This window comes from Hyperolius riggenbachi, chromosome 5 (assembly GCF_040937935.1).
Source record: "Hyperolius riggenbachi isolate aHypRig1 chromosome 5, aHypRig1.pri, whole genome shotgun sequence".
Taxonomy (NCBI): domain Eukaryota; kingdom Metazoa; phylum Chordata; class Amphibia; order Anura; family Hyperoliidae; genus Hyperolius; species Hyperolius riggenbachi.
Genome location: NC_090650.1, coordinates 256,263,386 through 256,289,640, shown reverse-complemented (window position 1 = coordinate 256,289,640; position 26,255 = coordinate 256,263,386). Strand labels below are relative to the sequence as shown.

Below are 26,255 nucleotides of genomic sequence, written 5' to 3'. Positions count from 1 at the left end.
TTTCCACTACCGCGATTCGCTTTTGTCGGGAACGCGAACGCGCGACGGAGCGATAATTGCCGCGATTCTGCTATGCAGTGCATAGCATAGCAAAATCGCGGCCGCAAATGTCGGGGGAATCGCCGGTTTTGCGATTCAGCAATCGCTAGCGTTCAGCATGAACGCTAGCGATTGCAGGTGGAAAAGGGCCCTAAAACCCAGGGAGATGTGCAACAGAATAAAAAATTTACCTTCCTGGGCTCCAGCGCTGCAGTTTGCACTTTCACCACAAGATGGCGCTAATGTACATATAAACGAACTTCTCTATATATTAGCCCCGCCCCCGATGACGTCACGCTGCCACCACCGCTCTGCTGCTCTGCTTGGCTGCCGGGTCCCCGGAAGAATAGCGGGGACCTGGGGGATCCCGGCGGCCAGGGAAAGACCCCACACTGCCGGGGAGAGAGGCTGGAGTCCCGCTGAGCAGCAGGATCGTGCGCGGGACTCCACAAATCAAGGTAAAGCTCTGCAATGCCTACCCCGACCTGAGCTCGGGATCACCGCTAATAGCTTCTTTTTTCTACCCCGAGCTCAATTCGGGAAAACCGGCAAGGAGGTTAAATCATCTCAGGTACACTTTTAAGTCACACCTTCTGTTGCATTAAGACTGATAAGCTGTTTCTCTCAGGCATCCCTTTCATTTACAAGATAACTCTCCTGTTCTTGAAGCTGTAATACAAATCTCTCTTATTCCCAGACTCATTCAGACAAATGAGTTTGTTAACAGGCTAGAGAGAGTGCTTCAAACGTGTGCAGGCTAATAACGTGTGAAGGACAAAACAAATGCTTAAATGGTCCAAATTTCCATTGTTATTGCGATTCAATACCTAATCCAATGATTCTCTATGGTGCACTCCTTTCAATGAGATGCCGGTGGTCATTGATAAAAGTGAAAGTGAAGCTTACACGCATAACTTCCTGTGTTAGTTCACAGTACACAGGAGGAATAAATTTGAGGAGGGACAATCCAGTGGCCAAATAGTAAAACCCTAATACATACATTACAGGGTAATTGAAAAATCAATTCTCTCATTTTTATATGTTAAGCAGATAATACGGATGCTAACCAGGCAATCCAAAAAAGTTAAAAATCCCTCTTAATTTTCTTCTAAATAGAATATCATTTACCAGGTCCCCTGGCTCTTATTTGGTACATCTGCTGCAAAAGAGAAGTTGCAGTGCATGCTGTTTTTTTTTTATTTTATTTTCTTCTTTACTTTCCTCTCTTTTTCTCCTCGGATATAACTAATGCAGCCTGACTGGCTGAAGTTTGTTTTACTCCAGTTTTCCCCTCCCACACTTCTTTTCCTCTCCGATTGGCCAATATTTCTTGTGCTGAGAAGCTGAGAGAGTGACTCAGCTGAAATTCGATCCATACAAATAAACCAGGTCTGCAAAGTCACACAATGATTTGTGAGGATGCACTTCTTACTGCAGAGCTGTGTGGGAGTGTCTGAAGACTGGGAGCAGGGCGGGCAGTGCATACTAAATCAGAAAGAGGAGAGGAAACAGAGTAAGAAAGGAAATTACATCATGGCTTCAGACACAAGGTTTCTAAAATAGAAATTGACAGAAACAGAATTCTCTTTGTTTAATAAATAAAACTCACTGAAATCAAAAATGTAGACAGTGCAATACACGTGATGTACACAGAGTAAGTATTCATCTACTTATATACAGGATCTTCTCAAACAATTAGCATATTGTGATAAAGTTCATTATTTTCTGTAGTGTACTGATAAACATTAGACTTTCATATATTTTAGATTCAAATACACACAACTGAAGTAGTTCAAGCCTTTTATTTTTTTAATATTGATGATTTTGGCATACAGCTCATGAAAACCCAAATTTCCTATCTCAAAAAATTAGCATATTTCATCCGACCAATAAAAGAAAAGTGTTTTTAAAACAATAAGAGTCAACCTTCAAATAATTATGTTCAGTTATGCACTCAATACTTGGCCGGGAATCCTTTTGCAGAAATGACTGCTTCAATGCGGCGTGGCATGGAGGCAATCAGCCTGTGGCACTGTTCAGGTGTTATGGAGGCCCAGGATGCTTCGATAGCGGCCTTAAGCTCATCGGGCTGGTGCACACCAAAACCCGCTAGCAGATCCGCAAAACGCTAGCAGATTTTTAAACGCTTTTTTTTATTTTTATGAGGCGTTTTGCGAATTGCTGCTGCGGTTTTCAGTATAGTAGATTTCATATATTGTTACAGTAAAGCTGTTACTGAACAGCTTCTGTAACAAAAACGCCTGCAAAACCGCTCTGAACAGGCGTTTTTCAGAGCGGTTTGCGTTTTTCCTATACTTAACATTGGGGCAGAAACGCATCCGAAATCCAAAAAATGCCTCACCCAGGCATTTTTCGTTTCTGCAAAACGCCTGCCGCTCTGGTGTGCACCACCCCATTGAGATACATTGACCAAGCAGATCCGCAGCCGCAAGCGGATCTGAAAACGCCCAAAAAGCCGCTCGGTGTGCACCAGCCCATCCAGAGTGTTGGGTCTTGCGTCTCTCAACTTTCTCTTCACAATATCCCACAGATTCTCTATGGGGTTCAGGTCAGGAGAGTTGGCAGGCCAATTGAGCACAGTAATACCATGGTCAGTAAACCATTTACTAGTGGTTTTGGCACTGTGAGCAGGTGCCAGGTCATGCTGAAAAATGAAATCTTCATTTGAAGGTTGACTTTTTTTGTTTTAAAAACACTTTTCTTTTATTGGTCGGAAGAAATATGCTAATTTTTTGAGATAGGAAATTTGGGTTTTCATGAGCTGTATGCCAAAGTCATCAATATTAAAACAATAAAAGGCTTGAACTACTTCAGTTGTGTGTATTTGAATCTAAAATATATGAAAGTCTAATGTTTATGAAACACGGAATATCCCTCACCTGTCTCTCTATAAAACTTAACTTTTAATGAAATGCTAAAAGAGATATATGGCTGATGCTGTATAAATGAACTTGAAAGTAATGCAGGACCCGCTTTGTCAGCAAATATAGTAGTAGCATCCGCTACTCAGGTCTGTTTGCATTACCAATAAATATAAAATTACACTACCCCCACCAAACAACCCGACATGTTTCACTTCTAAATGAAGCTTTTTCAAGGGAAAAGTGCAAAGACAGTGCTAACAGTGATAAGGTGCAAAGTTACATTCTTAAAATCAAGTACACATTTAGCCTATAGGCCTATAACATAATGACAGCCAAAAGGTTTTGGCTGTCATTATGTTATAGGCCTATAGGCTAAATGTGTACTTGATTTTAAGAATGTAACTTTGCACCTTATCACTGTTAGCACTGTCTTTGCACTTTTCCCTTGAAAAAGCTTCATTTAGAAGTGAAACATGTCGGGTTGTTTGGTGGGGGTAGTGTAATTTTATATTTATTGGTAATGCAAACAGACCTGAGTAGCGGATGCTACTACTATATTTGCTGACAGAGGGCTCTATTCATAAAACCTTCCCGCAAGTTTTCCGCTCAAAACAGCGGACTTTCCCGACCATTTAGCAAAGTGGGCATTCAAAAAAGCTGTTCCCGCATGAAAATCTACAATCCCCCAGCAGAGCGAGAAATTTCCGCCTTCTCCAGTGTTTTTCTAGATTTATCTAGAAAAAAGTAACAAAATGGCCATTCATAAAGTTTAGAGGAAGCGGTATGTGGACGGGAAATACCGCTTCCTCTGATTTTGCGGATTACATACAAGTGAATGGGACAGACCTCCCAGAGAGAGCAGCGCACGGAGGGACTCTGCCGGCTGAAGTGTTTCCGCATGCCTTCCGACAGCTTACCGCCAGCCTTCAGCGGGAGATCTCCGCTCTTGCATCACAGCTTTCAAGATTTCTTTGAATGACCACCCAAAAGTGTGAAATACCGCTGCGGTATTTTCCCTCCAGGAGTTTTTTCGCAACAACTTTTTTATGAATAGAGCCCAAAGCGGGTCCTGCATTACTTTCAAGTTCATTTATACAGCATCAGCCATATATCTCTTTTAGCATTTCATTAAAAGTTAAGTTTTATAGAGAGACAGGTGAGGGATATTCCGTGTTTCATATACTCTTGTTCAGGTGCTGTTGATTTCAAAGTCTAATGTTTATCAGTACATTACAGAAAATAATGACCTTTATCACAATATGCTAATTTTTTGAGAAGATCCTGTAAGTGTTTTTTCTGAGATAATATGGCTAACAGCTTCTCTTTAAAGGGAATGTCCAAGCAAAATAAAAAAAATGTGTTTCACTTACCTGGGGCTTCTACCAGCCCCATGCAGCCATCCTGTGCCTTCATAGTCTCTCACTGCTGCTCCAGTCCCCCGCTGGCAGCTTTCTGACCTCGGAGGTCGGCGGGACGCATTGCGTACATTTTTACGCATTCCCGCTAATGCAGGAACATTAACACATACATTTTTACGCATTACTGGTTTAATGCGTAAAAATTTACGCATTAAACCAGTAATGCGTAAAAATGTATGTGTTAATGTTCCTGCATTAGCGGGTATGCGTAAAAATGTACGCAATGCGTCCCGCCGACCTCCGAGGTCAGAAAGCTGCCAGCGGGGGACTGGAGCAGCAGTGAGAGACTACGAGGGCACAGGATGGCTGCATGGGGCTGGCAGAAGCCCCAGGTAAGTGAAACACATTTTTTTATTTTGCTTGAACCTTCCCTTTAACCTCCCTGGAGGTATGATTATTTATAGATTTTATTGTCTAAAGCAGTGCAATTTTTTAACAAGCTGTCAGATCCTAAAAACTGTACCGCTAGATAGATCTGTGGCAGGCCTGCACATTACACAGCTCGGGGTTACCGCTCTGAGCTGTGAATTTCCGTCCCGAGCTTGACTCGGGGTTACCACTTAGGAGTTTGAATAAAAATATACATAAATCCCCCATTAAAATTAACCCTTTATTTACGCCACACTCCCATAGTTACCAACACATTTGTAAAGAAAAAAAAATTAAAAAAAATAAAATACATAAATAGTATAACCTTAGGGACTCAACTTTTTTAATATGTATGTCATGAGGCTATATTACTTTTGCAAATAAGAGCTTGTAATAAGTGATGGATGCAAAATGGAAAAAAGTGCACCTTTATTTCCAAATAAATTATTGTCACCATACATTGTACTAGAGACATAATTTAAAGTACCCCTGACGTCGTTTATACATAAAACTAGTAGACCACTCTAGGCCACTCTCACAACCCCCCTCCCGCAACAGCCGCCCCACTGTGCGCACGCCCTGCTCCGCGCATGCACATATCCACCCGACGCGTGCGCACACGCCCGGCTCCCAGGCCCCGTCCTTCTCTTGTTCCAACGGCTGTCCGTGCTGCACATGCGCAGTAGCAAAAAAGCACAGACACAGGGACAAAGTAGGATGCAGGGACACGGGGATTATTATAAATAAAATGATTTTAATGCTTTTATATTAGCTGTGCTGTGACACAAGAGTCCCAGCACAATCCTCCCCCTTTATCACCCCCCGTCCCCTGCTCTGCTCAGCCGTGATGCAGAGCATAATGATGGGCGGGGAGATGGTGTCAGTGCTTCCTTCTCTCTGCGCGTCATCAGAAATGCCCCCTCCACTCATCGCTATTAGTTACTATTTGCACAGCGCGGTGTGGAGCTGCTCTGTGTGAGGTCTTGAGGTAATTTAGCTTAGAACGATAGTGCACTAATAGCTATATTAGTACACTATCATTCTGAGCTAAATTACCTCAAGACAGCACACAGTGCAGCTCCACAGTGCGCTGTGCAGATAGGAACTAATAGCGGCGAGCGGAGGGGGCGTCTCTGATGACACGCAGAGAGAAGAAAGTAACAGCACTTCCTCCCCGGCCATCATCGACGTTCTGCTCCAGTAGAAGATTTTGGCTGAGCAGAAGGAGAGCTAAAGAGGGAGGAAAGTGCTGTGATATATGTCACAGCACAGCTAATAAAAAAAATTAGAGGAATGTTCTTTTAATATGAGGTCAGGGGTACTTTAAATGACATAATAACTGGTACAAATGAGCAAATAAAATGTGTGGGCTTTATCTACAGTAGCTCATTTTATTTTAAAACTATAATGGCCAAAAACTGAGAAATAATGAATTTTTTTCCATTTTTTTCTTATTCCCATTAAAATGCATTTAGAATAAAAATTCTTAGCAAAATGTACCACCCAAAGAAAGCCTACCGGTAATTGGTGGAGAAAAAAGACAAGATAAAGATCATTTGATAAAATTGGTGAATGAATGGGAGGAGCGCTAAAATGTGAAAATTGCTCTGATCCATAAGGGTAAAAAACCCTTAGTGGTCAACTAGTTAAGCTAAAGCAAGCTTTATTTTTTTAACGTTTTAAAGTGAAACTAGATACATTGAGATGCGAAAGTTTGGGCAACCTTGTTAATCGTCATGATTTTCCTGTATAAATCGTTGGTTGTTACGATAAAAAATGTCAGTTAAATATATCATATAGGAGACACACACAGTGATATTTGAGAAGTGAAATAAAGTTTATTGGATTTACAGAAAGTTTGCAATAATTATTTAGCCACTTAATGTTTTAGTACAGTATATCTACTCCCCTAAAAACGTCATCTAAGCCTCAGGGGAGTAAATATAGGTACTCTTTGGAAATTGCCGCTTTGTGCTCTCCTGCTCGCCTGTGCGTGAGATCCTGTGCTTGTTATCGCCGCCACCCGTTAGCCCGGAGATCAATGAATGGGAATGCAGTTCCCATTCATACTTTTACGTCCCCGTGTCAATGATCGCAGCATCAATGTGATACCTGCGGTCATTTGTAAACACTGTAATTACCCTTACACTTGTTACTTACTGTTTTGCGTACTATAACCTCGTGCAGGAAGCTAATGATTGAGGACATTTTGTGGCCAAATAGTAAAATTACACCTACATCCATTTATTTTAATTATATATAAAACAAACCATAAATAGTTACCTTAGGGACTGAACTTTTTTAATATGTATGTCAAAAGGGTATATTACTATTAAAGTTTTAAATTATGGTCTTGTAAATAGTGATGGACGCAAAACTGAAAAAAAGCACCTTTATTTACAAATAAAATATTGGCACCATACGCGGTGATAGGGACATAATTTAAACCGTGTAATAACCGGGACAAATGGGCAAATAAAATACGTGGGCTTTAATTATGGCAGCTTTTATTATTTTAAAACTAGAATGGCCAAAAACTGAGAAATCATGAATTGTTTCCATTTTTTGCTTAACCTCCTGGGCGATAATCCCGAGCTGAGCTCAGGGTATGTCGCGCAGGAGGAGGAGTTCTCAGGCCCTGGTGGGCCGATTTGCATAATTTTTTTTTGTTACACGCTGCTAGCACTTTGCTAGCTGCGTGTAACTTCCGATCGCCGCCGCTATGCCGCGCAGCCCCCCCCCCCCTCCCCGACCCCTTGCGCAGCCTGGCCAATCAGTGCCAGGCAGCCCTGAGGGGTGGATCGAGACTCCCTCTGACGTCAGGACGTCGGTGACGTCATTCCGCCCATTCGCCATGGCGACCGGGGAAGCCCAGCAGGAAATCCCGTTCTGAACGGGATTTCCTGCTTACTCTGATCGCCGAAGGCAATCGGAGTGGGTGGGGGGATGCCGCTGCGCAGCGGCTATCATGTAGCGAGCCCAGGGCTCGCTACATGATTTAAAAAATAAAAAAAAAAAAATTAAAAAAAAAGTGCTGCGCCCCCTCCTGGGCAATCTAATTGTATCGCCCAGAGGGTTAATATTCCCATTAAAATGCATTTCGGGAAAAAAATTCTTAGCATAATGTACCACCCAAAGAAAGCCTAATTAGTGGCAGAAAAAAACAAGATATAGATTATTTTGTAGTGATAAGTATTGATAAAGCATTGGCGAATGAATGGCAGGAGCGCTGATATGTGAAAATTGCTCGGATGCATAAGGTGAAAATACACTGAAGGCTGAAGTGGTTAAACAAAATTAGGCAGATGCATATATTTGGACACCACAAAAAAGAAATGAAATCAATATTTAATAGATCCTCTTGTTGCAGAAATTACAGCCTCTAAATGCATCCTGTAGGTTCCAATGAGAGTCTAGATTCTGGTTGAAGTTATTTTGGAACATTCCTCTTTACAAAACATATCTAGTTCAATTCAGATTTGATGGCTTCCGAGCATGGACAGCTCTCTTTAACTCATACCACAGATTTTCAATTAAATTCAGGTCTGGGGACTGAGATGGCCATTCCAGAACATTGTACTTGTTCCTCTGTATGAATGCCTTAGTGGATTTTGAGCAGTGTTTAGAGTTGTTGTCTTGTTGAAAGATCCAGCAGCTTTGTCACCGATTCCTGGACATTGGTCTCCAGAATCTGCTGATACTGAGTGCAATCCATGCGTCCCTTAACCTTTGACCAGATTTCAAGTCCCTGCACTGGCCACATAGCCCCACAGCATGAAGGAACCACCACCATATTTTACTGTAGGTAGCAGGTGTTTCTCTTGGAACACTGTGTTATTTTTCCTCCATGCTTAACGCCCCTAGTAATGCCTAAATAACTCCATTTTAGTTTCATCAGTCCACAGCACCTTATTCCAAAATGAAGCTGGCTTGTCCAAATGTGCTTTAGGATACCTCAAGCGGCTCTGTTTGTGCTGTGGGCAGAGAAAAGGCTTCCTCTGCATCACTCTTGCATACAGCATCTCCTTGTGTAATGGTTGAACGATGCACAGTGACTCCATCTGCAGCAAGATGATTTTGTAGGTCTTTGGTGCTGGTCTGTGGGTTGACTGACTTATCACCAATGCTCGCTTCTGTTTATCTGAGATTTTTATTGGTCTGTTACTTTGAGCCTTAATTTGAACTGAGCCTGTGGGCTTCCATTTCCTCAATATGTTCCTAACTGTGGAAACAGACAGCTGAAATCTCTGAGACAGCTTTCTGTATCCTTCCCCTAAACTATGATGGTGAACAATCTTTGTCATTTAAGAGTTGTTTTAAGACCCCCATCTTGCTACTCTTCAGAGAAAATGAAATGAGGAGGGACATTTACAATTGACCTCTCATAATTGGATTCTCCTGTGTATGTAGATCAGGGGTCACTGAGCTTACCAAGCCAATTTGAGTTCCAATAATTAGTTCTAAAGGTTTTGGAATCAATAAAATGACAACAGTGCCCAAATGTATGCACCTGCCTAATTTGATTTAAACAATTATTGCACACTTTCTGTAAATCCAATAAACTTAAATTCAATTCTCAAATATCACTGATGATATATGATCATATATATATACATATACATATACATATATATATATATATATATATATATATATATATATATATATATATATATATATATATATATATATATATATATATATATATATATATATATATATATATATATATATATATATATATATATAATCATATATCATCAGTGATATTTGAGAATTGAAATTAAGTTTATTGGATTTACAGAAAGTGTGCAAACATGCATATATATATATATATATGATGATATATTTAACTGACAATTTTTATGGTAAAAACCAACGATTTATACAGGAAAATCATGACTATTAACAAGGTTGCCCAAACTTTCGCATCCCACTGTAGGTGTACCTCTTTAAGTACAGAAATACAGTAATGCACTGTATTTTTTAGGCCATAATAGAAAAATGACAAGAGACATTACTTACGAATCGCGTTTACACCCTGTGAAAACAGTCTTCAGTACAACCAGGCGATATTTTCGGTGACAGCACAGGTACACTTTTCCAAAGCCACCATTGTCAATGACTTTCTTGTCTAATAAGTCATTCGAACTCATGCGGATGTCATTAAGAAACATATCTTCATCATCGACTAGGCTGTCCATGGTGGAAATTTTCCTTTAGCGACCTAATAAAAATAAAATAAAGATCTTAAAATGGTAACCCGCCTGGTGTTCTGATTACCCGCGGGTGGTTTTTTTCACCGATTTTTTTTTTCTATCATGTAGCTAGCCTAGCGCTAGCTACATGATTCCCCCCTCCCTGCCGAATTCCTCCCACCCTTCCAATCGCTGCCGATCAAACCCATTAGGAAATCGTGTTCTGAACGGGATTTCCTGTAGGGCTTCCCCCATCGCCATGGCGATGAACGGAATGACGTCATCGACGTTGTGACATCAGAGGGAGTCCCGATCCACCCCAAAGCACAGCCTGTCGGTGATTGGCCAGGCTGCGCACAGGGTCTGGGGGGCCTCTGTAGCGGCGCATCGGCGGCGATCGGGTAAGACACGCAGCTGGCAAACAAAAATTTGTGAAAATCGGCCCACCAGGGCCAGAGCAATCCAGCGCTGCGTTACTGGACGAGCTGAGCTCGTCGGTAACGCCCAGCTGATTTAAAGTATGCTGTAAAGATAACAACAATGATTTCAAGAGTAAATACTTGAGCATGATTTATATGAATCTTATAACATTTTATACCTACCTGGCAAACATTCTCACACTTATTTACCCAGAAGACAAAGGACAACTGTAATGAGGGGGAAATGGAGGCTGCAATATTTATTTCCTTTTAAACAATACACATTCACTGGCAGTCCTGTTGATCCTCTGCCTCTAATACTTTTAGCCATAGACCCTGAAAAAGCATGCAGCATATCAGGTGTTTCTGGCATTATTATCAGATATGGCAACATTAGCTGCATGCTTGTTTCTGGTGTTAATCAGACACTGCTGCAGCCAAATAGATCAGCTCCTCACCACAGTTTTCCTGTAAAGATAACCCGTGGTGAGAGTAATATGGAGGTTGCCATATTTATTTCCTTTAATAATAATAATAATAATTTAAAACAATATCAGTTGCCCGACAGTCCTACTGAATCTGTGTCTCTAATACGTTTAGCCATAGACCCCAAGTAAGCATACAGCAGATCAGGTACCCTGACTCAGCTGATTCAGGTTTTACTGAATTAGCCAAATGCTTATTCCAGGGTTTTGACTCAGACACTACTTATGCCAAAAGATCAACAGGGCTGCCAGGCAACTGGCATTGTTTACAAAGAAATAAATACGGCTGCCTCCATATCCCTCTCACCTCGGGTTCCCTTTAAGTGGACATAGCAGCTGTTTGGTTATCATACTGCTACATACATAGACTTTTCCTACCTTGTGCAGCCTTCCAAGGTAAAATACATGTGCTACTTGTTTGGCCTTATCCTGCATTCAAGTTTGCCCTTTTTCCTTTGTGAAGGAATTACAGCCATGTCCAGTTAGGGTGCTTTAAGCACTCCTCTTGAACCAGAGACAAAGCACTTTCACGTATTTTAATATATATATATATATATATATATATATATATATATATATATATATATATATATATATATATATATATATATATATATATATATATATATATATATATATATATAGATATATATATATATATATATATAGATAGATATATATATATATAGATAGATAGATAGATATGCACACACACACACACACACACAGTGGCTTGCAAAAGTACAAAAGTATTCGGCCCCCTTGAAGTTTTCCACATTTTGTCATATTACTGCCACAAACATGAATCAATTTTATTGGAATTCCACGTGAAAGACCAACAGAAAGTGGGGTACATGTGAGAGGTGGAACAAAAATCATACATGATTCCAAACATTTTTTACAAATAAATAACTGCAAAGTGGGGTGTGCATAATTATTCAGCCTCCTGAGTCAATACTTTGTTGAACCACCTTTTGCTGCAATTACAGCCGCCAGTCTTTTAGGGTATGTCTCTACCAGCTTTGCACATCTAGAGACTGAAATCCTTGCCCATTTTTCTTTGCAAAACAGCTCCAGCTCAGTCAGATTAGATGGACAGCGTTTGTGAACAGCAATTTTCAGATCTTGCCACAGAATCTCGATTGGATTTAGATCTGGACTTTGGCTGGGCCATTCCAACACATGGATATGTTTTGTTTTAAACCATTCCATTGTTGCCCTGGCTTTATGTTTAGGGTCGTTGTCCTGCTGGAAGGTGAACCTTCACGTCTCAAGTCTCAAGTCTTTTGCAGACTCCAAGAGGTTTTCTTCCAAGATTGCCCTGTATTTGACTCCGTCCATCTTCCCATCAACTCTGACCAGCTTCCCTGTCCCTGCTGAAGAGAAGCACCCCCAGAGCATGATGCTGCCACCACCATATTTGACAGTGGGGATGGTGTGTTCAGAGTGATGTGCAGTGTTAGTTTTCCGCCACACATAGCGTTTTGCATTTTGGCCAAAACGTTCCATTTTGGTCTCATATGACCAGAGCGCCTTCTTCCACATGTTTGCTGTGTCCCCCACATGGCTTGTGGCAAACTGCAAATGGGACTTCTTATGTTTTTCTGTTAACAATGGCTTTCTTCTTGCCACTCTTCCATAAAGGCCAACTTTGTGCAGTGCAGGACTAATAGTTGTCCTATGGACAGATTCCCCCACCTGAGCTGTAGATCTCTGCAGCTTGTCCAGAGTCAGCATGGGCCTCTTGATTGCATTTCTGATCAGCGCTCTCCTTGTTCGGCCTGCGAGTTTAGGTGGACGGCCTTGTCTTGGTAGGTTTACAGCTGTGCCATACTCTTTCCATTTCTGAATGATCGCTTGAACAGTGCTCTGTGGGATGTTCAAGGCTTTGGAAATCTTTTTCTAGCCTAAGCCTACTTTAAATTTCTCAACAACTTTATCCCTGACCTGTCTGGTGTGTTCTTTGGACTTCATGGTGTTGTTGCTCCCAATATTCTCTTAGACAACCTCTGAGGCCGTCACAGAGCAGCTGTATTTGTACTGACATTAGGTTACACACACATGTGCACTCTATTTAGTCATTAGCACTCATCAGGCAATGTCTATGGGCAGCTGACTGCACTCAGACCAAAGGGGGCTGAATAATTACGCACATCCCACCACACAGTACAGACCAAAAGTTTGGACACACCTTCTCATTCAAAGAGTTTTCTTTATTTTCATGACTATGAACATTGTAGATTCACACTGAAGGCATCCAAACTATGAATTAACACATGTGGAAGTATAGTAAACACCCAAAAAGTTTGAAACAACTGAAAATGTCATATTCTAGGATCTTCAAAGTATCCACCTTTTGCTTTGATTACTGTTTTGCACACTCTTGGCATTCTCTTGATGAGCTTCAAGAGGTAGTCACCTGAAATGGTTTTCACTTTACAGGTGTGCCCTGTCAGGTTTAATAAGTGGGATTTCTTGCCTTATAAATGGGGTTGGGACCATCAGTTGCGTTGTGGAGAAGTCAGGTGGATACACAGCTGACAGTCCTACTGAATAGACTGTTAGAATTTGTATTATGGCAAGAAAAAAGCAGCCAAGTAAAGAAAAACAAGTGGCCATCATTACTTTAAAGGGGAACTGAAGAGAGAGGTATATGGAGGCTGACATGTTTATTTCCTTTTAATCAATACCAGTTGCCTGGCAGCCCTGCTGGTCTATTTCTCTGCAGTAGTATCTGATTAAAACCAGAAACAAGCATGCAGCTAGTCTTGTCAGATCAGACTTATAAGTCTGAACCACTGAAACACCTGATCTGCTGCATGCTTGTTCAGGGGCTATGGCTAATAGTATTAGAAGCAGAGGATCAGCAGGGCTGCCAGGCAACTGGTATGGTCTAAAAGGAAATAAACATGACAGCCTCCATATACCTCTCTCTTCAGTTCCCCTTTAAGAAATGAAGGTCAGTCAGTCCTAAAAATTGGGAAAAATTTGAAAGTGTCCCCAAGTGCAGTCTCAAAAACCATCAAACGCTACAAAGAAACTGGCTCACATGTGGACCGCCCCAGGAAAGGAAGACCAAGAGTCACCTCCGCTGCGCAGGATAAGTTCATCCAAGTCACCAGCCTCAGAAATCGCAGGTTAACAGCAGCTCAGATTAGAGACCAGGTCAATGCCACACAGAGTTCTAGCAGCAGAAATCTCTAGAACAACGGTTAAGAGGAGACTGTGTGAATCATGGTGGCCTTCATGGTAGAATATTTGCTAGGAAACCACTGCTAAGGACAGGCAACAAGCAGAAGAGACTTGTTTGGGCTAAAGAACACAAGGCATGGAAATTAGACCAGTGGAAATCTGTGCTTTGGTCTGATGAGTCCAAATTTGAGATTTTTGGTTCCAACCACCGGGTCTTTGTGCGACGCAGAAAAGGTGAACAGATGGTCTCTACATGCCTGGTTCCCACTGTGAAGCATGGAGGAGGAGGTGTGATGGTGAGGGGGTGCTTTGCTGGTGACACTGTTGGAGATTTATTCAAAATTGAAGGCATACTGAACCAGCATGGCTACCACAGCATCTTGCAGCGGTATGCTATTCCATCCAGTTTGCAATTTAGTTGGACCATCATTGATTTTTCAACAGGACAATGACCCCAAACACACCTCCAGGCTGTGTAAGGGCTATTTGACCAGGAAGGAGAGTGATGGGGTGCTGCGCCAGATGACCTGGCCTCCACAGTCACCAGGGTGAGCTGGACCGCAGAGTGAAGGCAAAAGGGCCAACAATTGCTAAGCATCCCTGGGAACTCCTTCAAGACTGTTGGAAGACCATTTCAGGTGACTACCTCTTGAAGCTCATCAAGAGAATGCCAAGAGTGTGCAAAACAGTAATCAAAGCAAAAGGTGGATACTTTGAAGATCCTAGAATATGACATTTTCAGTTGTTTCAAACTTTTTGGTTGTGTACTATACTTCCACATGTGTTAATTCATAGTTTGGATGCCTTCAGTATGAATCTACACACAATATATATATATATATATATATATATATATATATCTTTATATATTTATTTTTAATAATAATAATAATAATAATAATAATAATAATAATAATAATATGTACCCAAAATTGCTACAACTCCACAGCCCTGGTTGTTATGGCCAAGCATGATGGCCACTCTATCTGCTCTCTAATTGGTGGATTGCTGCACATCTCACAATGGCTTCCTGTGGCTCTGGTGTGTAATCCTGATTCCTGACTATGGTGCTATGTCTCAGCTTGCTAGTGCTCAAAAATACTGTGCCTTAGCTTTCCAGTGCTATAATATTGTGTTCCAGCTTCTTAGTGCCAATCAAAATGCCTTCCAGCTTTCCAGTGCAGGTACTGTGTCCTAGATTTTCAGTGTCACTCTTGTACCGTGTACCGGACAGATGAATGCTATCCAAAAGATGTCCCAGCTTTCCAGTGTCCCTGTATTGTGTCCCAGCTTTCTACTACCAACCAAAATATTACCCAGCTTTCCAATGCCTCTGTACTATGTGCCAGCTTCCAAATGTGTATCCCAGCTTTCGACTCTCCTCCAAAATGTCACTTTTCTCAGTTACCCCAAGAAGATGTCCAATGACAAAGGTTCCAATGAAATTGTAATAAATGACAGTGAGTGAATGGTGACCACTAACAAAAACTGTGACAAGAACAGAGATTCACTGGCTGGGCTGCAACCACACTGTAACAACTAAAATAGTTGTTAAAATGTGGCCTGCACAGCATTAAGTATAGGAGCAGGCCCACCCTAGCCCCTGCAAAACCACCACACACACGTACACACTTTTGTTGGGGGGGGGGCAGGATTTGGGCGCGATGTGCGCGATCCTCTGTAAAACCACGCCCCAGGACTTGACGCCTTTCGGCATTAGGTGGTCCTGGGGCTGCCACCTTTCTATCCTATTGACGTTAGGCGGTCGGGAAGGGGTTAAATATGTCACCTTTTTATTATTTTGGGGGGCAGGATGACCATATCTATGGCCTTGATTCACCTGCCTGGCAGTCAATTTCTGCTGGATTTCTATGCAAAAAATGAATTAATTTTCATTACATTTTTGCCTGTAGCTTACCAAAACGTGTCAAGCAAGGATTTAATATACATTTTGTGTATAATAAAAGTTTCAAACACAAGACAATGTAAAAAAATGAATTTTATTTAAAAACTGTAAACCTACCAAGACAAGGCCGTCCACCTAAACTCACAGGCCGAACAAGGAGAGCACTGATCAGAAATGCAGCCAAGAGGCCCAAGGTGACTCTGGACGAGCTGCAGAGATCTACAGCTCAGGTGGGAGACTCTGTCCATGGAACAACTATTAGTCATGCACTGCACAAAGTTGGCCTTTATGGAAGAGTGGCAAGAAGAAAGCCATTGTTAACATAAAAGCATAAGAAGTCCCGTTTGCAGTTTGCCACAAGCCATGTGGGGGACACAGCAAACATGTGGAAGAAAGTGCTCTGGTCAGATGAGACCAAAATGCAGAACGCTATGTGTGGCGGAAAACTAACACTGCACATCACTCTGAACACACCATCCCCACTTCTCTTCAGCAGGGACAGGGAAGCTGGTCAGAGTTGATGGGAAGATGGATGGAGCCAAATACAGGGCAATCTTGGAAAAAACCTCTTGGAGTCTGCAAAAGATTTGAGACTGGGGGGGGGGGGGGGAGGGGGGGGGGAGGTTCACCTTCCAGCAGGACAACGATCCTAAACATAAAGCCAGGGCAACAATGGAATGGCTTAAAACAAAACATATCCATGTGTTAGAATGGCCGAGTCAAAGACCAGATCTAAATCCAATCGAGAATCTGTGGCAAGATCCGAAAACTGCTGTTCACATAACGCTGTCCATCTAATCTGACTGAGCTGGAGCTGTTTTGCAAAGAAGAATGGGCAAGGATTTTAGTCTCTAGATGTGCAAAACTGGTAGAGACATACCCTAAAAGACTGGCAGCTGTAATTGCAGCAAAAGGTGGTTCTACAAAGTATTGACTCGGGGCTGAATAATTACGCACACCCCACTTTGCAGTTCTTTATTGTAAAAAATGTTTGGAATCTAGTATGATTTTTGTTCCACTTCTCACGTGTACACCACTTTGTATTAGTCTTTCACGTGGAATTCCAATAAAATGGATTCATGTTTGTGGCAGTAATATGACAAAATGTGGAAAACTTCAAGGGGGCCGAATACTTTTGCAAACCACTGTACTCCACAATGTTATGAAGAGTGTTCAGATGAATTGCATAGTCCTTTGCCATGAAAATTAACTGAATCCCAAAAAAAAAAAAAACCCTTTCCACTGCATTTTATTGCTGTCATTAAAGGACCTGCTGAGATCATTTCAGTAATCGTCTTGTTAACTCAGGTGAGAATGTTGACGAGCTCAAGACTGGAGATCATTATGTCAGGCTGATTGGGTTAGTATGGCAGACTTGACATGTTAAAAGGCGGGTGATACTTGAAATCATTCATCTTCCATTGTTAACCATGGTGACCAGCAAAGAAACGCATGCAGCCATCATTGCGTTGCATAAAAATGGCTTCACAGGGAAGGATATGTTGGCTACAAAGATTGCACCTAAATCAACAATTTATAGGATCATCAAGAACTTCAAGGAAAGGGTTTCAATTCTTGCTAAGAAGGCTTCAGGGTGTCCAAGAAAGTCCAGCAAGCGCCAGAATCGTCTCCTCAAGAGGATTCAACTGCGAGATCGGAGTGCAACCAGTGCAGAGGTTGCTCAGGAATGGCAGCAGGCAGGTGTGAGCGCATCTGCACGCACAGTGAGGAGAAGACTTTTGGAAGATGGCCTGGTGTCAAGAAGGGCAGCAAGCAAGCCACTTCTCTCCCAAAAAACATCAGGGACAGATTGATCTTCTGCAGAACGTATGGTGAATGGACTGCTGAGGACTGGGGCAAAGTCATATTCTCAGATGAAGCTCCTTTCCGATTGTTTGGGGCATCTGGAAAAAGGCTTGTCAGGAGAAGAAAAGGTGAGCGCTACCATCAGTCCTGTGTCATAAGGCAAAAGTGATAACTAAGTGGCTCGGGGACCAAAACATTGAAATTTTCGGTCCATGGCCTGGAAACTCCCCAATTCTTAATCCCATTGAGAACTTGTGGTCATTCCTCAAGAGGCAGGTGGACAAACAAAAACTAACTACCGTATAAACTCGCATATAAGCCGACCCGCATATAAGCTGAGGTACCCACTTTTCCTCTAAAAAAATTGGAAAAAGTGATTGACTCGCATATAAGCCCCCTCCCCAGTATTGCCCACTTCACGGTATAAACAGAAAGGAAGTTCTGAGTTTAGTACCATTTCAACCATTCATATGATTAAAATGAGGGTCTGGCTAGTAGAATAGGGATAAGGACAACACATCTGGACTGGCAGGCTGGTATGACAGGAACATGGACAAAGAGTTCAGACTGGAAAGGCTGGCTGGAAGGTTAGGGAGAGGGACAACACATATAAATAAACACTAATAATAATAATAATGTAGACTGGCAAGCTGGACTGACAGGCTTGTATGGCTGGACTGGTAGGCTGGTATGGCAGGGACAACAATAAGAAATGTGGACTGGACTGACTGGCAGGCTGGCATGACATGTGTAACCACCAGCACAAGGGGACTGACTTGTGTAAGGGATCGTGCAATGATCCCACACTCATGTGCTGTTCTCCCCCCCCCCCCCCCTCTTATGTCCCTGCACCCTCGCAGCAACATAGAGTGTAACTCAGCACTACAACTGACCTGTGTCCTCTGATAAGTTGTAGCAGAGAGAGGCATTGTCACTGCCCCAAGGACGCACAGTTCAAAATGAAGTTGCCGCTTCCTCTAGGGATCCCCGCTGTGTCCATTTCTGTGGTAACTCAGAAGCAGTGGGTGTATCAGTCAAGTGCAGCTCTGGGGATTCCCTTGCCTCTCTGTCCCGTTTGCTGTGTCTCATGATGCCACCTAGTGGCGCCTTGAGAAACAGCGAGCAGGACAGAAAGACAAGGGAATCGCCAGAGCTGCACGTGACTTTGATACACACACTGCTTCTGAGCTACCACGGAAATGGACACAGCAGGGAGCACTGGAGAAAGCGGCAACTCTGTTTTAAACTGTGCGTCTTTGGGGCAGTGACGATGTCTCTCTCTCTGCTACAATTTATCAGGGGACACAGAGGTCAGTTGTAATGCTGGATTACACACTGTTGCCGTGGGGGTGCAAGGACATGAGAGGCTGCCCGGGGGACATTGACTCGCATACAAGCCGAGGTGGGGGACTTTCGAGCACTTTTTTTTTTTTTTGCTCAAAAATTCGGCTTATATGTGAGTATATATGGTAATTCTGAGAAACTCAAAGAAGTTATTTTGAAAGAATGGGTTGCTATCAGTCAGGATTTGGCCCAGAAGTTGATGGAGAGCATGCCCAGTCGAATTGCAGAGGTCCTGAAAAAGAAGGGCCAACACTGCAAATACTGACTCTTTGCATAAATCTCATGTAAATGTCAATAAAAACCTTTGAAACAAACAACTGAAATAAAGATCTAAAAGCAGTTTACCAGCAAACTTTGTGAAAACTCATATTTTTGACAGTCTAAAAGCTTTTGGCCTGGACTGTATATGAACTATTTACCTTTTTTATCTATATGCTCTCAGAAGCTGTTCTCAGCAAGGAAAGAGTCTTATGGCTCTAATTCCTTATCTGTGAAGGTTACCCTATAGTCTGACTATGTCCCGACTTGAGAGAAAACGGTCACTTGCATACCTAAGTGTTAACTCAATTCAGTCTGAAACATAAAAAAGGAACACAGCCTAGTTATCTGTATGCTTAGCACTGTACACACACGTCTATCTCATCAGGTCACATGTCACCTCGGGTACCTTTAATTAGTTAACAACTGAGGGGTTTTTCCCCTTCAGGACCAGAACAATTTTCACCTGTCAGGGCGCCTCCCTTCGCCAATAACTTTTTAACTACTAATCAAAAAAAAAAAGGATCTACAGTATACCTTGTTAGGCTTTTTTTTTGGGTGGTGTATTATGCTAATAATTGTTTTATTTTAAATGCATTTTAACAAGAAAAATAAGGAGTAATTGAAAAAAAAAAAAATTTTTCTCAGTTTTCAGCCATTATAGTTTTAAAATAACACATGCTACCATAATTGAAACCCACTTATTTTTTTTTTATTTGCCAATTTGTCCCGGTTATTTCACTGATTAAATTATGCCTCAATCACAATGCATGAGGGTAATATTTTATTTGGAAATACCAGGTGAAAAAGATGTATTTTTTCAGTTTTGCATCCGTCACTAATTACAAGCACTTTTTTTTGCCAAAAAAAAAAAAAATATACAATCTTAACATACATATTAAAAAAGTTTAGTCCCTAAGGTAACTATGTAATTGTCCCTCTGCAATTTTGATTTAACTTTTCGATGGCATACACACGTTACAGGAAGTAACGCGTGTACACAATACATAGATTTTTGTTAATGAACACTGGCATCTCATTGATGACGGTATTCATTGATATTGGGCACTTAGATCAGTGAATGGGAACTGTGTTCCAGTTCTCTAATCTGTATACTAAAGGATCGCTTTGAGAACATTGCAGGGGAGCTGACGGGAGCGCGCACAGCAGCGATCGTGGTGATAGACTAAAGTCTACATCCCTCGGACTTCCGATGAAGTCCTGAAGGGCATAGATATACTGCTCGCGGTGCAGTAATGCATACAGCATATGTAGACATATAAGAAAAGGTCCATATAACTACATATGAATGCTTTCCATGCATAAGCTGTAACTAAAACATACTTCAGGTTTGTTTATCTTTTTTCAAAATCTATTATAAATGATTGTGACTAGTGGCGTAACTAAGAGTGCACGTTTTACATGGGGCCCCAAACACTCAATTTATGTTGAGCCCCAAAACCTATTAAGGACAGCTGAAGTGTCACAATGGTGTATTTAGAGTAAGGAAACCGTTTGTTAAGGATTACCACTATCCAATGCAGGTATAGAAGTGTTAATTACCAGTATAGCTCCAATGCAAAGCTAAGATGGATGAAGAAATGCCCCCAGTGGGCCTTTTTTGTCTGCATCTCCTATTGCTATGCCACCGATTGTGACTAGTCCCTAAAATCCAGCTGAAATACCATCTGGGGTACATATTCCCAAAAGTCAGACGTTTCTCAATATATCGGCTTTTACAGCCACTCAGCAGGCAGCTGGTTTGTATTGTTCCTGGAAGCTTACCAGTTCCAGTTTTTAAGAACCCCTATAAACAAAAATGATAGCTTTTTACATGACATGCACATGATCTTATAGAAACAGTCCAGATGGATCTCATCTACAGGTATGTGACAAGTTATAACTTTTTTGTACCATATCACAGAATGTTTTAGTCTAGTATATATACATACTTCCTTCTGTATGTCCTTACAGACAACCCTCAGCTTTCAAGAAACAGTCAGCATTATCGTCATTGACCATCAGTAGTTTCACTTTCATTTTAATGGATTTTAGTGTAGCAAATGTTTTCAGTCTACATCAAGAACAAACAAACCTTCCTGCAAACTGCCAGAATAACTGCCTTCACCTTCTATGGCTTTAATTATTTGATTTCATCAATTCCAGCAATCTTTCACACACTCCTTGGAGTTCTGGTTCACCATGAGCTTGCTGGATACTCTGTAAACAAAAAAAACTCCATCATCCCTAGTTTCCCTTTACATGTAGAGTCTACAGGTGCATAAACACAATTACTGTCGCCAACGGGGATCTGAACTCCATGCCTCAGTGACAGTATGGGACTGATTTCTGCAGACATGTCGCTAGTCTGCAGGCTAGTGATGCATTCTGTTGCTATGGAAGGACGGCCTATAGCACAGCCCACAACAAAATAGCATAAAGGTGTGAGTAGTAGAACAGTGGGTCAATCACCCTAGGCCAGGTACGTTAAACCGGTCCTATGAGGGCCGGGGTCCTCACACATTTTTGACGCAGCTCAAATTAATTGATGGGTCTGAATCAGGAAATGTGTGGTCCATCAGGTAGAACACATTCCTCTCTTTCTCAGTCCATCCTTAACGCTGGCATGGATCTGGCCCTCCAGGCCTGGAGTTCGACACATGTGCCCTTGGCTACCTAAGGTGAAGACTACAAGTTCTGTTTAACTTACCTGGGGCTTTTTTCTGCCTCCCTCAATCTATTATAGGTCCCTTGCTGTGGTTCCCGAAAGGTCAGCAAGTCGTGCTCCTTCTGGTTTGTGCCCCTGTGGCTGGGAATGTTGTGCACATGCACAGTACGTAGAGACTACAGCAATGCTTGCACAGAACATTTCTGCCCATGGGGGCACAATAGAGGAGGTGTGCATCTTGGGCAGCACATGCGCGACTTACAGATCTTTTGGAGGGGGAGGGAGGAATGTGCCACAGCAAAGGACCTGATAGACTGGGGAAGCTGGAAGAAGCCTAGGTAAATTAAACAAAACTTCTAGCCTTTGACTCGTAATGCCCCCTAAATCCAGATGGTTTAGGGGTAATAGCATATCCCCAGATTTCTAGTGTGTCTCAACCTTTCAATGCCCATCTCTCACCTCAAAAGCACATCTCTGCTTTGTAGTGCCCATTGTCCATGAATTCCAGCTTTCTAAAGCCCACTGGTACACAAAGCATGATAGTAGGTAGGTTAAGGTTCGTACACACGTCCAACCAAATGCACAACCAACTCCAAAACATAACCGACCCCACAACACAACCATCTAGATATCTTTACATACTGCACACAGAAGCAAAATGACAGACTGCACGATATGGCCTCACTCAAAACAAGCGCATGTCACTCAAACGACTTGAGCACACATGTCCAATGCACAATGTCAGCCCCAAAGTCATGCGAGTTGATCTGCAGGATAGATCACGGCAACCGCCTGTTATCAGTCGCTTGTTTAGTCGTTTGCTGCATATACATACCAAATGACATTTGGGCAGATTTCATGGACGTGTTTACGAGACTTAACCTCCCTGGCGTTCTGGACAAGCTGAGCCCGCCGGAGGGTGCCACTCTGGCCCTAGTGGGCCATTTTGAATTTTTTTTTTTAAAAAAACACGCAGCAAGCAAAGTTGGGGACGATCGCCGCCAATGCGCCGCTATCCGCCGTGTAACGAGCGCCCCTCCGTGCGCTGCCTCGGGACTCCCTATGACGTCACGACGTTCAGAATGGGATCTCCTGACGGCCATCATCGCCGGCGGCGATCGGAAGGGTGGGTGAAATTCGGCTGGGAGAGGGGTATCATGTAGCTAGCGCTAGGCTAGCTACATGATTTAAAAAAAAATGCATAATCAGAACGCCAGGGAGGTTAAAATATAGGTAGAACATTTAAGTGTGGCTTACAACAGCTGTCAAAAGGGGTGGCCCGTGTACCAGAAAGAGGGAGGGTAATAAGTTAGGATCCCCACAACTCTGGCCCCTCTTTAAAGCAGCTTTACAAAAACAACAGCTCCCTTTAGTTACGCCTATTTTAGCCATAGTTGGCCTTGGCCATAACAAATAATAACATTTCCCGAGAACATGCAAGGCAAAGCTAGCAATCCTCACGTCTAAAGGGATACCGGGGTTACCTTTGAAAGTTTTTTTTTCACGTAAGAATTGTCTCCCATACCACACTGCTTGTCGCACACGTACCTATAGATGGCAGCTCATATTCTCATAACAAGCCAGAGAACAGCACAAGAAACGTGGCTTCTCCAGCAGCATTCTTTTTGCCAACATACGATACAATGTTCAACTAGGACGTCTTCATGTTTCATACTGCAGCACGCCCTGCTTCCTGGTGGAAGTGCCGTCCCCACCCACCTCAATGCTCTGCTACCTTGTACGTCACTGTGTTGCACAACTCAGGAAGAATCCCACTGACTACCGAGAATGTATGAAGTGTGTGTGTGTGTGTGTGTATATAGATATAAATATAGATATGAAGCATGTGTGTGTATAGGAATAGTTATATATATATATACACACACACACACATACACACACACACACACAATACATGTACAATACAATATACATATATATATATATATACAATATATGTATAATATACGCTCTATACATTGTTATGCCTGGAATTCTGCCACTATTTTTATTAGTTCAAAGTCCTTGTCCTTCTTTATGTTTACGCTATTTTCACACTGAGGCCTGGAACCCACTAGGAGCGCTTTATTGAGCGCTATTGTGATTTGAAAAGCTCTTTCTAATGTAATGCTATGGGTTTGATCCCTCTACAGCTGATTTTATAAAAATCCTCCAAAGGTTTCCATTAGCAAGAGCTTTTTCAAATCACTATCGCTTAGAAAAGGCTGTCAGTGGGCCCTGAGCCCTGATGTTGCGTTGGATAATATAATCACATGGCACACACAATGCTACTATATTGCAATGGTACATTAACACTAGCACATTAGCAGTGGTGTGGCGGGACCCATGGGAATAACATAAGGCATGCTGTACTGGATAACATGCGCGGTTGCAGTGAAGCATATTTTTTCAGTTCTGTATGCAGGGCCGGATTTAGAGCTCAGGAGCCTATAGGCACATAAGGTCTGGCGCCCTAAGCTCCAACCCATAACACAAGCCACACCCCTTCAAAACCAGAACTTTCTCTAAGACCGTGTCCGCACTTCTCATCATGCACCCACGCAAGTATGGCTGCCCCTGCACATAGAGCTGCTCTTGGACAAGCATACACATGCTCTTGTCAGATATGTTCCATAGGTCCGTGTGCAGCAACAATGAGGGCCAAAGGACTTGGGAAGCCTCCACTGGATCCAGAGGCTTCCCCCTTCTTAGGTAAGTATTTCATTTTTTTCAAGTACCACATTGGGTACACTTTAAAGGATTTCTGAAGCAAGGGGGCTTAAAGAGACTCAGAGACAAAGTAATGTAAAGCCATTATACTTACCCGGTGTTTCCTCCCGCTCCATAAACACATCTAAGTCCCATACCCTCCTCCCGCGGTTTGCTGTTCAGCCGCGGTGAGCCCCGTTAACAGGTTCAGTTGATGCCAGCATGGAGTGACATCACTCAGCCTGTTACTGAGGCTCACCGCGGCTGAACGGCAGACTGCAGGAGGATGGTATGGGACTTAGATGTGTTTATGGGGCGGGAGGAAGCACCGGGTAAGTATAAGGGCTTTACATTACTTTGTCTCTGAGTCTCTTTAAAAATCGTTTTACTCACCTGGGGCTTCTTCCAGCCCATAGCAGCCTTCTCATGCCCTTGCCGCAACCTCGCCAGCGGGATTGCGATCTTCACCGGCGGCCAGCGGGACAACGCAAAGGACTGGGCTGCAGCAAGGGCATGAGATGGCTTTTATGGGCTGGAAGAAGCCTCAGGTGAGTAAAAAACTTTTAAGCCCCCCTCATCTCGGAAGTCATTTAAGTACACGTTACGCAACATACTGCCCGTTTGTAATTTTGATAGATATTTAGTAGAAATCAGCTAGCATCACCGATCGTGCAGAATGGTTCTTTGATGGTAGATCAGGTGCAACCATATTTGTGCAGGGGGTGGGGAATATTGCTGGTTATACATCTTTCCTCCTAATGCTGGTCTTCCCTGGACTTTATGCATTGCAGAGTAATACCGAAGCGGCTTGCTCTCACTCACCTCTCCAGCTGGCGTGCTTCTTCCTCTATGCTGCCATCATCTCCCGGATCACAGAGTTACCCCATGAACTGATAGGGTACATGAGTGCATCCTGTACATGCTGCCGGATCACTACGGGCAGCGGGAGATGACAGCAACACAGAGGAAGGAGCACACAGGTTGAAGAGGTAGGCAGAGAGCTTCACTGCACTAATACTCTGCAGGGACCAGGGTAGAGCAGTATAGCATAAGAGCAGTATAGCAGGTAGGACACCTGGAGGAGTGGCAGTAATTGATCTTTAAAAGATTTCATGCTGAAATCTATTAAAAATCGATACGTAATGTGTGTCAATGATAGATCCCTCTCTGATCAGATGTCGATTAGAGAGGGAACAATCTTTTCGGCATGTTGAGAGAAAGTGTGGCAGTCTTCAGGCTCACGCTCAGTGTGCCTACCCCCATGACATCAAGGTGACTAGATGTCTGCTCAGTACTGTAGTGCCATCTAATGACCTCCCCTCCTTCCCACCTTATACAGAAAGGTTCTACAATACTGAGAAGACGGTTTATCTTCTTGACTGCCATGTGATGGGAGGATGGGATAAGGGGAACTACCATTAATTATGCACACGCACGTGATGATGTGGTGGGGGGACAAGCACACACACATGCATGTGGTAAGGGGGAAAACACGCACACAAGCATGTGATGAGGGGAGGGGGAAGACACGCACACACACATGCATGTGATAAGGGGGG

The 26,255-nt window shown here is 42.6% G+C and overlaps 1 protein-coding gene across 3 annotated transcripts in view; it reads right to left on the bottom strand.

The window, feature by feature from the left end:
- The window catches only part of RIPK1 (receptor interacting serine/threonine kinase 1), a 74,447-nt gene extending 50,759 nt beyond the window's left edge, over window positions 1-23,688 (bottom strand). The window contains exons 1-2 of one of the 3 annotated variants that reach the window (XM_068236812.1): window positions 23,536-23,688; window positions 9,737-9,938 (exon numbers count right to left, since the gene is read on the bottom strand). In XM_068236812.1, coding sequence (XP_068092913.1) covers window positions 9,737-9,915 — 179 coding nt within the window. In that variant the 5' untranslated portion in view covers window positions 9,916-9,938; window positions 23,536-23,688. Of the gene's footprint in view, window positions 1-1,167; window positions 1,248-9,736; window positions 9,939-23,535 lie in introns of those variants that run through there. The other 2 variants (XM_068236813.1, XM_068236815.1) reach the window with 2 other exon arrangements.
- Window positions 23,689-26,255: the final 2,567 nt, after the last annotated feature.